Raw genomic sequence first — 17,218 nt, forward strand, 5'->3', positions numbered from 1 at the left:
TTTGGTCAGAAAAATATTTTCTTGAGTCCATGGGGATGGATGAAGGAAATTCACATTACAGTCACGATGTTTCTGTGAATTCGCAACTATTCTTCCAATCACCATTTCTCTTCATAAATGCATACAGTAAGTTGCTCATATGAAAGGTTAATGTCTTTGGATTCTGCTCGACTATTTAGAGTGAACATTGTCTTTGAAGAAGATACACGACAGACTTCAAGTTTTGACAGACTGATCGTGTTCATGATGATTTTCACGTGCCCCTTGCAGCGTGATGGCATTTCCAGTCTCTTTTGAAGCATTGGACGAACGTTTTCAACATCTTCCGTTAAAAATAAAATCAATAAAAAAAATTTTAAAAAAAAGTTTGAAAAATTCGAAGAAATCGACAACAGCAACAATCGGTTATTCACTGGCCTCTGTAAACCAACATGTCTCACTAGACATTTCAGCGTCTCACCTATACCATCGCAAACACTTTTGCCATGGCTTATGGCAAAATGGTTCCACTCACAAGTGAATTCAAAATCAGTCATGGAGGCATAAGTTGACAAAGTTTTTTATACAGTAAAATCTTATTCGCGCTTCTTTCTTTCGCGTTTTTCCTATTCGCGGATTAAAAAAATGCGACCCAATTCCTATATTCGCGGCTAAAGATTTCTTTATTCGCGGATCTAATCAGTACGCACATACATACATAATAAAAAAAATTACAAAGGGTATTGGGTTGGATTCTTATTGGAAACGCCGTCAAATGGACTGATAAAATGTAAAATAGACCTTATTACAACTTTGCCTAAAGTATGTTGTTAAATGATATCGCCGCTGTATTGGTTCGGACTTTGACATAAATCGCCTTCGCCGCGATCGGTGTTTTTGAGAATGTAAACAAACAAAATGAAAGCAACCTTATTACTCAATGAATAAAGTATATTTTTAAATTCCGCCACATTATTAGACGTTCCGTCCTTCGGTAAGAGCCGCTTTGCGTGTTTTATTGTTTCGTCTTTCCGTTCGTTACAAAAATTGTTGATCCAGGGACACGTCTCTACCGCTGTCTTCCTAATTTATACAGTAATGTCAAAAAAAAAAAAAAAAAAAAAAAAAAAAAAAAAAAAAAAAAAAAAAACGAGTTTCGAAACGAAAAAAATCTGTTACCGCTTAAAGTGAAAATAGAAATGCTTGATCGTTTACATCCATATCGCCTTGGAGAGTCGTTTGCATCCATATCACGCTCATTCAATGTCAACGAATCAACTGTACGGTCAATAAAAAAATCCGAAGATAAAATAAGGTTGTCTGTAGCTTCAACTTCACTGTCAGCAAAAATTGTTCGTGATCCAGCAATAGAAAAAATGGAAGTGGCGTTGTCATTATGGATCGAAGACCGCAATCAAAAAAGGGTGCCCCTGAGTGGTCCAATGGTCCGGCAGAAGGCAAAGCGTCTTTACGCTCATTTTAAAGAACCTGATGGTAGTTGTAGTGGTGAATGTACAGATTGGGGATTTCAAGCATTGGAAGGTTGGTTCAATAAATTTAAGGTGAGACAATCATTGCATAACATTAAAATCGTTGGAGAAGCTGCATCTACAGACACTGCTGCAGCAGAACGATATCCAGAAGAATTTGCAAACTTAGTAGCTGATGGAGGATACAAACCTGAGCAAGTATTTAATGCAGACGAAACAGCACTGTTTTGGAAGAGAATGCCAAACAAAACATTCATTTCTAAAGAGCGAAAAGTCTGCTCCTGGATTTAAGGCAGCAAAGGATAGAGTTACACTGCTGCTATGTTTTAATGCATCTGGAGATTGTGTCATTAAACCACTGATGCTTTACAAATCGTTAAATCCTCGGGCTTTAAAAAATCAAAACAAGGACAACCTGCCAGTGTTTTGGCGTGCTAATAAGAAAGCGTGGGTTAGAAGCGCTATTTTTTGTGAGTGGTTCCGAAATTGTTTTGTTTCTGAAGTTGAAACTTTAAAAGAAAAAAAAAAAGAAAAAAAAAACAGAATTTAGACTTTAAAAGAGTTCTAGTTTTGGACAATGCACCAGGTCATCCTCACGAACTTGAAACTATGCAGCCAAATATAAAAGTGACATTTTTACCTCCAACACGACGACTTTGCTTCAACCTATGGACCAAGGAATAATCCAGGCCTTTAAGCTCTATTACATTAGACGAACCTTCAAAATCGTATTGGATAATATGGAATGTAATCCTGATATGAATATTAAGGAATGCTGGAAAAAATTTGACATAGCAAAATGCATCGTAAACATAAAAGAATCATTGGAAGAACCGAAGCCACACACATTGAAGTCATGCTGGAAAAAACTGTGGCCTGCTCTGACTGCGGAAAATGACGAAGAATGTGTGCAAATTCAAACTTTGACTGCAAACATAGCTGAAATTGCGAATGGAATAGGACGAGATGGGTTCGAACAGATAGAATCAAGTGACATTCAGGAATTGCTTGAATCGCAAGATGAAGATTTGACTGAAAACGACTTGGAGGAAATGTTAAATTCACAGCCCATTGAAGAAGAGGCTTTAACAAGCACTGGAAACGTGACATTTAATTTGAAAAATCTTAGTGAAGGTTTAAGAATGGCAAATGAGCTTTGTGATTTCTTTATGAAAATTGATCCGTCTATGGAACAAAGTCTTATTTTTAAGAGGCAAATTGCTAATGCCACTGCTGAATATCAGTCTGAATTGAAGGAGCTTTTAAAAACTGCCAAGCAAGAAAAAATTACAAAATTCTTCAAACCATTGCCTAAGCCTGAAGATAATAATCAATATGGTCAAAAACTTCAATTACAGTAAATTGATTTTTTTATATATGTATTTGTTTTTTTATCCCCTATAATTCCATATAAATTACCATTCCGTATTCACGGTTTCTGTATTCGCGGCATATTTATGGAACATATACTGCGCGAATAAAGAGCTTTTACTGTATAGTTTTTATATTCGTCTGCTGACTCATCTCTAAAGTAGATGACCTGTTTAATCTGAGGAAAAACATCGTTAACGTACTTCAAAAGAATAACTTGGAAAACATAAAATGTAACTGTATCGTGCTTTAACATATCACTGACACAACACAACTGAGACATTTGATAACAGAAGTTACAAGATCTTGGTAGTATATTCCAAAAGGATTAAAATGTTGCACGGTTGAGTAGAATGTTGGTCCAGTGGTACTCTTAAGTTTAATATTGAATAATATAGGAATAGTTTTCAGCAAAATCAACCATGATTAAGCATGATTTGTCATCCAAAGTCTCTTTTTGTGTGTGTTTGAAGTAGTCGCTCTGGGATTTGGCTATGAAGTGATGCTGCGCTAATTTGTCAATTTTTTCCTACCCAAATTTCAATGAGGTCGTCTGTATCTTTAATCATTATCTCAATTTGAGTTCTGTAAATTTGAACCCATTGAGTTTGTACGATATATCTTCTGAGTGAACCAGTTCTTCTAATGTACCTAAGTGCAGGGTTCCCACATTCTGGAAAATCAGGGTATGTCAGGAAAATGAAAACATGTCAGGGAAATCATGCATTTTGCGTAAAATTTTATGGAAAGTCAGGGAACGTAAATATGCAGGACAATTCATGAAGTATAAATTATGTTTCTTCAAAACTGTCACAGTAGTGTGCGAATCATTTTAAAGGAAATTCTAGAATCTTGAGACATTTGTTTGTTTCCTCTACTCAGAACTTCTATCTCTCTTAAGGAATCTAATGAGTCGTTGTATCAAACAAAGCATTACGAAACTTGCTGACAGTGCAGTGAAGCTTCTTTCTTTGTATTTGATTGCAAATGAAAATTTACTAGAAGTAATAAAGCTGGATATTGATTTTAAAGGAAACTAGTGAAAGAACTGAAGCCATCAGATAAAGATAAACTAGCTTTCAGGCTTGACTGTCGAAACGTTTTGCTCGCCACAATCAAGAAGATTGTGGAAAGGATCCTCTGAAGTACAAACTAGTACGTGCTCTGTCAGCTTTGGATCCCAAGCTGCAAATGAACAATTCAAAACTTGCTCAGACTAGGATGAAACACATCCTACAAACTCTTCACGAGCATAACAATATCTGATTCTGTACCTGAGAAAGCAAAGTATCAATTTATGTCTTTACTGAAATCCAAAGGTCTCCTTGCAGTTGACTTCAGAGAATACGAAGAGAAGATGGGCAGCATCAAGTTAAATGACTTCTTTGTAAAGGTAATGTCTAAGAAACAAGAATATTTCCGATTTGTGGCATGTTGTGAAAATATGGTTAATTTTGTCCCATGGCAATGTCTTAAGGGCGGGTTCTTAGTCAATAAGACACTTATTTTAGAAAACCAAATCGAAGATTCTCTGGTACAAAGAGCACAGAGGCAGGTGCATGATGAAATTACTCATATGTACTATGGAGGTGTGGAATGTGTTCCTATTGATCGAAGAATGCTTCTCTCAGTTCGTTCAGTTCGGAGTCGTTATGATGAATACCTTAAACAGTAACAAATCCAAAGAGCAGAGGAAAGTAAAATCAAACGTAAAAGAAGAAGACGAAGTGCTGAAGTTAAGAAATTGGAAGAAGGAAGAAACAAATAGAAACATGTTACAAACAAGGACAAGACGCGCTCGTAGAACAAATTCAAAAACTGAAAGCAAAACAAAATTCTGTTTAAAAATTTAAGTATGAGGATTAATATGTTTCAGAGTTGGTACTATTAGGACTGATAATAATATATTTGGCTCAGGGAGAGTTGGCAATATATTCTTGAGCGCTTTTTATTGTTTTTTCAAGCTAGAAAAAAAAGTATTTTGCAGTGTCAAGGTATGTGTTTCTGTATCATACATACATTATTAATTAGTTACATGTTAAATTTCGTGTAAATAACAATTACTTATACTGAACATAACTAGTATGTAATTGGTAACTAAAGGTGTCTGTTGGACGACTACGGGGATGAAGGAGGCCGTTAGAAAAGTGTATGATAGAACTTACCTCATATATTCCCATTTATATTCAAGAATTTATGTCGGGGGAAACAAGAATTTGTGTCAGGGGAAGTAAGGGAAATCGATCTTCACTTTTTTGTGGGAACCCTGTAAGTAGTCGATGAGGTTCTATACAGAGGACACTTATTGCGCCCCCGCAGCATAGTTTTCTGATTTAATATCACATTCTCGTTCTTGCTGATGAGATATGTGTACTTTTCATTAAAGTAAACGTTATGCAATAGCGTTTTCACATCCTGATGAATAGCACAACGCACACATTGTGGCTTCCTTTTGCATCAATATTCACACATTCTTTGTTCTGAAGTTCGTAAAACTTGGATAAGTTAATTCAGACACTGAAATGTTTCCTTTTTAAAAACTGGCAAATTTCATTTATGTTCGATAAAAGAAGTCTCTTTTGCCGTTTTTCCTTTCCATTATCCGTTATCACTAACACTGAATCCAGCATTTCAGGGCACTTCATCACTGTTGTAAAATTTTGTTTCTAAATTAAAGATGTTTGCAGGAATACTAAGTCGTATCTAAACCAGTTTTAGCTAAAAGACCATGCTCCTTTTTGATCTTTTGCGGTTTACGATCGAGATACTCCGTTGATTGAAATGTTTCAACAGTTTTCATAGTAGTCCATGATTTTGGAACTAATAACAGAGTCTGAGTCCTTTCAGCAATTGTACTTAAAGCTTCAAATTCCTGGCTCAATTCATTTATTAAATCACCTCAGTCTTGACAATTATAAACATTTTCAGCATGAAAAACTAGAAACAGTCATTGGAAATTTCGAGGTTTTCTGCAAAAAGCGCCCTTAACTTACATTGTGTCATTTTTTTTTCTTGAACATACCAAAAAACACCTTTTTTTTTTTTTTTTTAAAATATGTGAAAGAGGGAGCACCAGAGCTACTTACTTTGAAAATTTGAGGCTGATGTTAGGTGGGTCTTTTTCAGAAATAACTGCTAAATGTTGACATAATTTTTCTTCGTTTGTTCTCTTTGATGGTGAAATTCATATGCTTAACCACACGTGAACAGTTAATTACTGCAATTTTTTAAATGCTACAAAATTCTGAGATTGTTTTAGTGAAAACTATTTTCAAATAGCTTCAATATCACCAAAGATCTAGCGGTTTCAGTAATTTAAGTCGAGCGCGGACTTAGGCCTTTCTTGCACAAAACTACCAAATTTCGAATGGCTCCTACAAGAGTTCCCTTTGAGGTAGAATTGTAAAATTTTACAGATGTGTTATGTCTTAGTACCAAAACATTTGTACAAAATTTGAAGAAAATGAAAAACATATGAGCCAGCTTGATTTGTTGATTTCATATGGAATGGCCCACAAATTAAAACTAATGCATATTAAAAATTGATAACAACATAAAAACTTCTTTGAGTTAGGGCAGTCTTATTCTTTGGGTACGATTTGTTACTTTGAATTAGTATCTGAACAAGGAATGCATACAAGGGTAGCCTCCCATTAATTTAGTAGCTAGCGCGCACATTTAATGAATAGGGCCCCGTGTTCGATTCCATTTGGGAAAAGCTTGAAATTTAAACCCATTGAACTGTTTTGGATTCCACTTTAAACCGTATGTCTACGTCCCATGTAGCCTCGATGCTTAAAAGGACTGTTAAACTTCAACCATCTTCCTAGCATTCAAGAGGCTGCTTTTCTTCATACAGAACCGTCCATTTTCACTTACTACTGCAGGCTGACTGGTCATGAGTGTATCATGAAGCTAAGTGTTTCCTGGTATATATGACATCATGTCAAAGTTTTTCTGACTTGTATGATACTTGCTATCAACCCTTTCAAATATATTTCTTTTTCCATAATTCCATTTAAGTAAATAAATAAATGAAACTTAGTTTTTACGTTGGGTTTCAATCGGCAGTCTTTGGTTTACCAACTTTTTTGTTTACCTCTTCATTATCTCGACTACTGCCACAGGCGGAGTTTGCAATTCCAGTATTGAAATAGATAGTTTTTAGTGTTTACTTCATATATATGTAAATTAGTGTAAGAAATAACTATTGGGATACTGCGATAATTTTGTCTGAAAAAGACTAAAATATTTCGTCTGAAGATTTGAATCCACGATAACCTCTTTCTTCGAAGAGAATTCTCTATTTCAGAGTTGTGGTAGTATTCCCTGTAGGCCTTAGTTATATTCCCTTCATGCTATAGTAGAATATTCTATTAACAATGTAGGCAATGAAAGAAAGTCTAATGTTAAACAACAAAAGGCAAAAATATAAGTATGTTTGTTAGAATCTTTCCTCCTGTGGAGACGTTTCAGAAATTCGACTACATAAAGAAAACGATGGTTTTGAAAGTCAGTACAATATATGCACTTTTTTCTTTTCTTTTCTTTCATTTTTTTGTTCATATATGCGTGTACGTTTCACTTTTTGCGATAAATATATTGATACGTTTGTTTTTGTGTTTATCAAGGTACCGAGAATACATTTTCCTTCGCAACCTTAACAGTAAAAGGAAAAAATGGATCGTGACTTCAGATAGTCATTTATTTCCGTGAATGATTAATTTTGTGATATATATTCGTGTTCTCTATTTATATATATATATATATATATATATATATATATATATATATATATATATATATATATATATATATATATATATATATATATTTGTTTTATTTCTTGTTTTAGTTTTCAGTTCCACATTTTTCTTGCTGGAAATTTCTTACGGATTCCTTAAATTCAGGTTTGGAAATTACTACTAAAGAAGGAGACAGTAGCGTTTCCGATTCAGTGTGATCTTGTGAAATGCTAGCAGAAACAGTGTATAAGTTACGTTAATATTTCTTTGAGTCTCAGCTTAGCGTCGCTAATATTTATGTGGTATCATTATAAAAGCTTCATAGAAAGACATACACGGGCGCTAGGAGTTGTTTCATCGATATATTTAGTAGTATAGGTAGTAAAAAAATACAGGCTACCTTGGAAACTAAATTAGTTCGCCCTGTTCGAGTTCCAAGACAAGTGTTTGTCTTAAAAATAGTAAAAACTGCATTAATCTGTTCCTTTATACCACGAATTCGAATGATTTTAATAGTAAATACACTGATTTTATTTTTTAGGTGAAATATGAATAATTAATAACTAATACTTGAATAAAAATAACCCTTTTAGGATCATTGCAAATATACTATACAAAGAGGTATAAAGGCGTAAAATTAACAGACAAAATTACAGTATATGCTTTCACTCCAGCTTTCGATAACAAAGTGAAGAATAAAGCGCGTTAGTACACAGGGGAAACGTACGCAGAAACAGACAAAACACGTGCTGAGCGTTCGAATTCCGAAGCAGCATTCGTATTCTGAGGCAAAAATTTCCTCGAATTTTTCGTCCTGTTCCAAGTTGTTCTATTTCTTGGGCGTTTGGATTCCGGAGCAAAGCTGTATTTGGATTGCTTAATGAACATGACTCCAATACATAAGGTAGATAGATTGTGAGCTGTAAAAACAAAAATAGGAAAAATAGATAAGTATTCAGCAAACTTTAACATCCATAGCTATTTGAAATTGAAAACAACTGAAAAATACCAAATAAAAAAATGCATATATTCTAGTTGGAATGTTGATATATGTTAAGTAATATTAGAATTGAAGTCTCGGTTTAATATGGAATGTTAGGTTATATAATTTCACTGAAATGCTCTTATCAAACTTCCACTTCAAGATTCGAAACGTAATAGCACTGGTTATAAGTTTTGTTATTTGAACAATAAACAAATATCATTTACTTTTAAAATAGCAAATAGAATACTCTTGATAAAGAAATCTGTCTTCAGTAATATACTTGGGTAGAAATGGCAAGAAACCAAAGAATATGCACATCATCAATTAACAAATGACTCGTGAAGTTCTAAAGAAATTGAAAAATCGTAATATATTGGCACTTGTTGAAATCGTTTTGCTTTATTATTTTGTTCTTTTCGTTAGGAAAGATAATATGTCTTCTATGATAACTAACAGCCATTCTCTCTAACCTCTTAATTTTTTCTTTGTATTACTAATATTACTGTTTCACAATTGCATGACTTACAATGGAAAATATATGTAGTTTAAATGTGTTTACGCAGATGTGTGTTTAGCAAATCTTTCTTATACTCGTCTTTTGTAACTGCTGCATTTACTTAGGATTGTGATAAATAATTGTGTTTGATTTGGTGCAACATCTTTTTTAATTTTTTTTCTTTTATTTTATTTTGCATGATCTTTTCCATCTGGATATCCCTTCTTCCAGGTGAAAACAATCTGTCAGAAGGTAGTCTTATTTTTATTTTTTAACGTGATATACATACGTTTTATTTGCTTTATTTATTTATATTATGCCTTTATATGAATATTTGCATGCCATTGTTTTCTGCTTCATTTGCATATACAAAGTGAGAATTTCTTTCTATTGTGTTAAATTTTATTTATGATAAAATTGTTTTTAATATAGATATGAATGAATGAAAGAGTTGCTGTCTTGTCTTCGTGTGTGATCTGGTTTAATGTTAAGTAGTGCTCGGAAAATTAAATTGATTCTGGACATACCGACCGTCCGTTGGATGTATATTGCGTTTTTACCCTATGAAACGGGTTGTTCCAATAGGATCATATGATCCATGAGACTCGTTTGAACCATTTGACCTGTTTGAACCCATTTGGATTGCTCAACCCGTTTGGATCGTTCGACCCGATAGACCTACTAGACAGAAAGAACCTGTAAACCTAATGAATGCTTCAGATAAACACAAACCCGAACAAGAAATGTAGGATGATTGTATTCTTAATAATTGAGTAATGGAAATGGAAAAGGCTGAAAGTGCCACAAAGTAAAATTTCCAGTATTCAATAAAAACTTCCTAAAACTGTACTTTATCCTTTAAGGTGCTGCTCCTTGCGAGTGCTCTAGAAACTAGTAGGAATTTTTCTGGCACTTTGGACCTTCTCTAGGTTATTGGCGATGTCGTTTACAACACATTCCATGCAAAAAATCGATTTTTTATTTTTTGGCACTTTCAGCCTTTTCCATTTCCACTACACAATTGTGATTGTTGATTCGGAATATTGGTCCTAATTTGATAGTTTTTACACAAAAATATGCTTTCTTCTTAACTATTGGTTTGTATACCATCTGGTTTTAACAATTTTTGCAGTACTGAATCAAATGCTTACCTCTTCCTGTACTTCTAACCAGGTACGTACACAGAGGTGAATGCCGAAGGTGCTTTCCCCCGAAATCCGAACTTTTCTGTAGAGTTATTCTAAGTTGAGGGGTAATGTGACAAATGTTAATATAATTTATACTCATCTTGAATCTCCTCGTCCCCAAAATAAATTTCTACGTACATGCCAACTTCTAGCGCTACTCTTGTGAATAAATGGCTAAAGAAATGTGTAAGAATGCGTTTTCCAGCTCTTTGTGCCGATAAATCTATGCGACGAAAAAAATAGGACATCAGAGCTAGATTGGTAGTTACACCTTCGACATTTTTGTTGCAGAATTAAAAGAAAAAACAAACTCATAAAAGAACAAAAAAAAAACAGCATGAAATTCAAAAGTTTTATTTTTTTAAACTTATTTATTTGTTTATTTGGTTTTTGACATTAGTCATCGAATAGAGAGATTGAAGGAGCAATTAGACTAATTTCCGTACAAAAATGTTGATATGTACTGTACAATCAACTCCAAAAGATATACGAGGCCAATAAAGTTGTCTTTCAGTAACTTTTGTACAAATTCTTTAAATAAATTACAGTTTTCTTTTACTATGTAATATGACAGGCAGAGAGACTTAGTCACTTGTGCCCACAGATTTAGACTTCCAAACTATGATACACGTATTCATCATCATTTTGTGGCCACGCGTAGCGTAATCGCTAACGCTCTCGCCTTCGGTGTGAGCGGTCCCAGGTTCGATTCCCGGTGGGGTCACTCGGTCGAAAAATTGTAAAACGCTTTTTCAGGCAGCCACCCTGAATGAGGTTTTTTTCTGGGTTTTCCTCATTCATACCAGGCAAATGTAGGGGTGGTACCTAACTTATAGGTCCCAGGCCGCTTCCTTCCTTCTCTTTTCCCGGATTGTATGATCGCCGAGGGACGTCATCCCTCCCTTAGGTGCCGAAAGCCCAGAAATCTAAAATCCTATTCTATCCTAACGTATTCATCATCATCTTAGGTATTCTGCCATTATTGGTAGGTCACTTGCTGCAACTGTGAAGCTTCCATGCACCACCATCTTCAATTTCTCTCTTCGCCTTCATGCACGGTATTTTTGTTTTAATACTGTCCATCAACTGTAGTTTCTATCGCCAGCTCCCTCCTTTTCCTGTTACTATACCCTCTAGCACGTTCCTCGTAATCTAGTCCCATTTAGGTCAATGTCCCAAGCAGTTTCTCTTCCTCTTTTCAATTATATCTACAGTTGTTCTTTTCTCCTCTACTACTCCTAACACTTCCTTATTAGTTTTCCGCTCGCCCTAGCTAATCTCCATTCTTCTCCACACCCACATTTCGAAATTTTTTTAGTCGTTTTGTATTGCTTTTGCGTAATGTTCATATGTCCCATAGAGTGCAATACTCTACAGGGGGTAGACAAAAAAAATTAAAAACACTTCATACAGGAGACGTTAGTTTGGCCCTCCACTGTACAACACGTGTTGCGGTTGCCGATCGTTCTTTGTTTTCAATGTGTCATGTGGACCTTCCTCTTCCGTCAGCAGTAACCAGTTCATCTGTGAGTGTCGGGGTGTGAAAGTGGTGCGGTAAAATGGGCGACCTGACAGACTTCCAAAAAGTCATGATCGTTGGTGCCCGTCTGGTTGGAGCTTCAGTGGCAACAGTGGCAAACATTGTGGGGGTATCGAAAGGCACTGTGTCCAATGTCACGAGGGCATACACAATTCATGGGCAAACGACGTCTGCAAAGCACAACAGTGGTCGAAAGACAATTCTGTCAGATAGGGACCGGAGGGCATTAAAACGGATTGTAGCAGCTAGAAAGAGAACCACTGCAATGAAAATTACGTCTGAACTTAATTCCGGCCTACAGAACCCGGTTTCATTTAAAACAGTGCGACGGGAACTTCATAAAATGAAGATTCATGGCAGGGCCGCTATCGGCAAACCCCTGGTCACAGCAGTAAATGCGAAGAGGCGTATCCAATGGTGCAAGGACAACAAGGCGTGGACTCATGAGCAGTGGAAACACGTAATGTGGTCCGATGAATCTACCTTCACCTTGTTTCCAACAACTGGTCGTGTTTACGTATGGAGAACACCGTCGTAGGCTTATGATACAGACTGTCTGTTCCCAACTGTAAAGCATGGGTGGTTCTGTTACAGTATGGGCAGTGATATCGTGGTTTTCTGCACGTTCCATCATAGCCCTGCATGGAATGATGAATGCTAAGGTATATGAGGCCATTTTGGGGGACCAGGTTCTACCCATGGCCCAAATATTGTACCCTGATGGTGATGGCATCTACCAAGATGATTTGGCACCGTGTCACGCTAGGGTGGTCCTTATTTCTCAAGTTGTGTATATCTGAGACCGCACCCCTTAATCTTTTTCCTTTTAATGAGAAAAGTGTTATCTGTAAATTTGAGTTCGTTATGACAACGATAAATGGTGCCGCAAAGACATTTTAATCTTTATAGGAATAAGATTTAGAAAACAGTAGTTTGCTATGTTGCTCAATAGATGACAATAGATCCATATATTTAGATTATTCTATTTAATCCCATCTTCTAAGTAATTTGGAGCAGATTTATGAACAACATTAAATTTAAAATAATAAATAAATGCCAAACAATTATTTTTAACGAGCGTTTACAACGAAATCGTTCTCTCCTTTGTTTTTAATTACAACTGTTATTGTAAATGAAATAATTTTAGACTACTCGTAACATGTATTTGTGTTCTTTCGTTTTGCATTTATGATCTTTTGATATGATTGTTATTTTTAGGAAATTGAAGTTTCATTGTGGGTCTTGTATCATTACATGTGATTAAATGAACAAAGTGATCATTATGTGTTCGGTGTTTAGTGAAATCAGTTATCGTAGTGGTAGGCCTATTTACCTCGTTGGTAATATGAGTGAACAGATATTGGGTTGTAAGTTACTGTCCAACAGACAAGTGCTTGGTGCATTCTTTTATAATATACGAATGTGAAATTACCTTTAAGAGAGAATGCTCGGTTAGCAATTCGTGAAACAGAAAGGTTTTGGTCTAAAGCAAGAATACCGATCAAGGATACTCACCACAGCACAGAAAATACAGTTCCAATGGAAGGTGTAGATTCTGATGAGATAGTACAGGATCTTCGAGAAGAAGAGGAAAAGTACGTTTCATTACTCCACGACTCGTTGCGGCTTTTGATCGCTATAAATTGATTGATAGAGCTCCATGCGCATATTAATCGCAACAGCAGAGGCATTGGGACACAACTTCGTCTAATACTGGACGTATCGATGGAGCTTGTATTCTTCTTGAACAAAAATTGGAAAAAGATCTTTTATATCTTCTGTGTAGGCATCACATTTTTGAATTGATATTAAAGTATGTATTTGAAGAATGTGTTTCAGTTTCCTCCGGTCCAGAGGTGTCAATTTTTAAAAGTTTCCAGAAAGAGTGGCCGAGATTTCAACACAACAATTTTGTTACATGAATTTCTAATCGAAGTGTTAATTCAGTTCTTTGCAATATGAAGAAAGATAAGCTAGTTTTTGCTGTTCAAAGTTTGGAAATGCAGAGAAGATTATAGAGAACTTTTGGAGCTTACAGTAATTTTTCTAGGAATTACGCCTCCTGGAAGTATTTCTTTCCGTTTCCCTGGAGCTGTACATCAGGCAAAGTGGATGGGAAAACCCTTATGATATTTAAAAATATTCTCTTTAGAAATCAGTTTAAATTAAACGAGCGGGGAGAAGAAGGACTGCGTCAAGTGTGCACTTTTCCTGTTCTAAAAAGCTTGGTTTATGTTGTATGTAAAAGCTTGGTTTACTTGTCCCAGTGCATCTCGTTCACCACATCAAGATTTACAATTTCTGAAGAGCCTTCAAACTTACAAACTCATAAACTCTGATGTCTCGAGAGTGACTTTATTGAAGTTTTCCTAACATCTTTGATACCGTACTCTCCGAGGAGTGTGAGCACTTTTATTTTTTGACGAGAATATCAATAATGAACAAAACACAAAATAGCAGAAAAAATTAAAAATAGTGACAGTTCATATGAAACGATGAAGCGATTTGAACTGCACGCTAGTAAAATAGATTATATTGAAGAAAAAGAATTGGAGACCTCACTTAAAATCTATTTTGACCAAAGCCTATAATCGAATTAATCTACTCCGTCGCTTGACTGGCACCAACTGGGGTCTCAACGCCTCTACAGTTCTCACTACGTATAAAGTCTTTCTCCGACCAGTACTGACTTACAGATTCACAGCCTGGATACCTGCAGCACCCTTCTTTTATAAAAAGCTACAAATCTTAGAACGTCATGCCTTCAGAATCGCTTACCGTATATCCTTACCTAGCCCCACTGCCGATCTCTATAGTCGCATTACTTTTCCCACACTTCTTTCCCACATAGAACATCTTCGGTTAAAATATATCACTCATCGACTGACAATGAGCCACCCTCTACTCATGGACACAGTATATACTGCAGCCGACTTCGTTACCCTCCCACAATTACGCCCCACCCCTCTATCTCTGCTTTTTACTCTCTATCGCTACACTGTCCCTCCGAATCATCCCGATATTCCTCTTCTCGATGCATTTCATCTCGATATTCATTCACATTTCATCTTTCCATCACATCATCCACAGTAATCCTACTGTACTAACAGGGCACCAACTGTCTTACATCAATGCCCCGCGTAGCCCCGGGGCGAGAAGATAACCTCACTTGTTCTTCTAACCTCACCTATGTGTCGTGATGTGTATTGCACGTACTCATTACTTTCATACCACATAATCATTTCATATCTACCTTATGCTAATGTTATGATCACAAGATCATAAAATCCAATGACCATTAAATGTTAAATAAATAAATAAATAAATGGACAAATATCACTTATCCCAACAACAGTAGTCCATATTCCATTTTCCCGATTACCTCTTCCCGAGTCGAGGGCGTAATCCTTGGGTGGGGCTAGCTTTAGGCTAGCAAAAAAAGAAAAAAGAAAGAAAAGAAAAAGAAATTGCTGATTTTGAGATAGGAAACACGAAGAAGTTCTTCGAAAGGTTTCGGATTTCTACAGGTTTTCTAGACCTTGATTCGGTTTGTTGATCGACAAATGATGAATTTCTTTTCGGGAAAAAAGTAGTTGATAAGCTGCATGTTACAAATGACGCAGCGGAAAGAGCGTAAAGTTAATGGAAAATCACAATGCAGTTCTAACTAAAAATGAAGAACAGAAACAATTCCTTTTGTAAGTAATGAAAGACTAACTTGTTTCTAGGATGTGCAAAAGCTACCTTGCGTAAAAAGTAAAAGTTATCATTAAGTCGATCTACAATTCAAATATATTTTTTGTCCATTTTTTTGGAATAGCAGCCATTATCATAAATATTTTACTTGTATTTATTAGCTGATTGATTTCTAACTCATGTAAATTTTACTAACGAAGCAAGTGGCATGAGAAACAGATCCAAATATCTTTTCCACAGTGGTTCATAACACTGTGCATTACCATAAGTACTATATAACACATGGGCTGAAAAGTCCCGGGCCTAACAAAGAAAACACCGTTTTTTTGGTTCAAAATTAGCTTTATTCATCAACGTAATCTCCATGAAGAGCAACGCAATCAGTCACCACTTTTGTAGAACGATTTATCTTTTGCCTCAAAATAGGCCTCAGTTGCAGCGATAACCTCTTCATTCGTGCGAAATTTCTTACCGGCGAGCATTTTTTTCAGGTCTGCGAACAGCCAGTAGTCGCTGGGAGCCAAATCTGGCGAATACGGTGGATGTGGGAGCAATTCAAAGTTCAATTCATGTAGTTTTGCCATTGTTTTGATTGACTTGTGACACGGTGCGTTGTCTTGATGATACAAAAGTTTTTTCTTTGCCATATGCGGTCGTTTCTTTGCAATTTCGGCCTTCAAACGCTCCAATAACGCTATATAATAGTCACTGTTAATGGTATGTCCTTTCTCAAGATAGTCGATGAATATTACACCACGCACATCCCAAAATACCGAGGCCATAACCTTGCCAGCCGATTGTTGTGCTTTCGGGCGCTTTGGACGAGGTTCACCAGTTGCTGTCCACTCAGATGCCGATCGTTTTGATTCCGGAGTGAAGTGATGGATCCATGTTTCATCCATGGTCACATATCGACGCAAAAAGTCCGGTTTGTTACGTTTAAACATGGCCAAACACTGCTCAGAAGCATCAACACGTTCTTGTTTTTGGTCAACAGTGAGCAAACGCGGCACCCACTTTGAACAGAGCTTTCTCATAGTCAAATGCTCATGCAATATAAAGCCAACACGTTCTTTTGATATCTTTACGATGTCAGCTAACTCACGCACCTTCACTTTTCGGTCATTCAAAACAAGTTTGTGGATTTTTTTTTATGTTTTCTGATGTTACTGCCTCATTTGGACGTCCACTGCGTTCTGCATCATCGGTGTCTCTACGACCACGTTTGAAGTCAGCAAACCAACGTTTTATTGTTGTTTCTGATGGAGCGGAGTCCCCATAACACTTTTCAAGCCATTGCTTCGCGCTTGAACGGTATTTTTTCCCATCAAGAAGCAGTGTAAAATTAAAACACGAAATTGTTTTTGATCCATTGTTTTGAAACTAACACAAGTAGGGTCACTCTTAGCACAATAACTCACAGACGAATGAATAGAATATGATGAAATTCTCACAGCTGTCTTGTGAAGGTTAGTATTCACTGAAAACAAGGTGACTGCAATACAACTAGCGCCATCTATGTGTTAGGCCCGGGACTTTTCAGCCCATGTGTTATACACAGACGATGATCATGATGCTTGTAGCTAGATGCCTGATAACCAACCGACTGTATTTGAAACTCAGTCAATTCTGAATTACAGAGGAAAGCTTTATATTGTCCTATTTACATTTTATATAATTATTATACGTTTATTGACAAATAGTAAATCGAGTGCCATTGAAATTCAAA

At 36.1% G+C, this 17,218-nt stretch overlaps 1 protein-coding gene across 3 annotated transcripts in view; it reads left to right on the forward strand.

Moving 5' to 3' along the window:
- Positions 1-17,218, forward strand: part of LOC145660877 (glutamine--fructose-6-phosphate aminotransferase [isomerizing] 2-like) — a 364,008-nt gene that overhangs the window by 90,775 nt on the left and 256,015 nt on the right. Inside the window, exon 6 of one of the 3 annotated variants that reach the window (XM_081726310.1) lies at positions 9,298-9,318. The exons of the other annotated variants lie outside the window; for them this stretch is intronic. Coding sequence (XP_081582436.1) covers positions 9,298-9,318 — 21 coding nt within the window. The remainder of the gene's footprint in view (positions 1-9,297; positions 9,319-17,218) is intronic. 3 annotated transcript variants of the gene reach the window in all.

Source organism: Thermobia domestica, chromosome 1 (genome assembly GCF_964235325.1).
Source record: "Thermobia domestica chromosome 1, izTheDome1.hap1.1, whole genome shotgun sequence".
NCBI lineage: Eukaryota > Metazoa > Arthropoda > Insecta > Zygentoma > Lepismatidae > Thermobia > Thermobia domestica.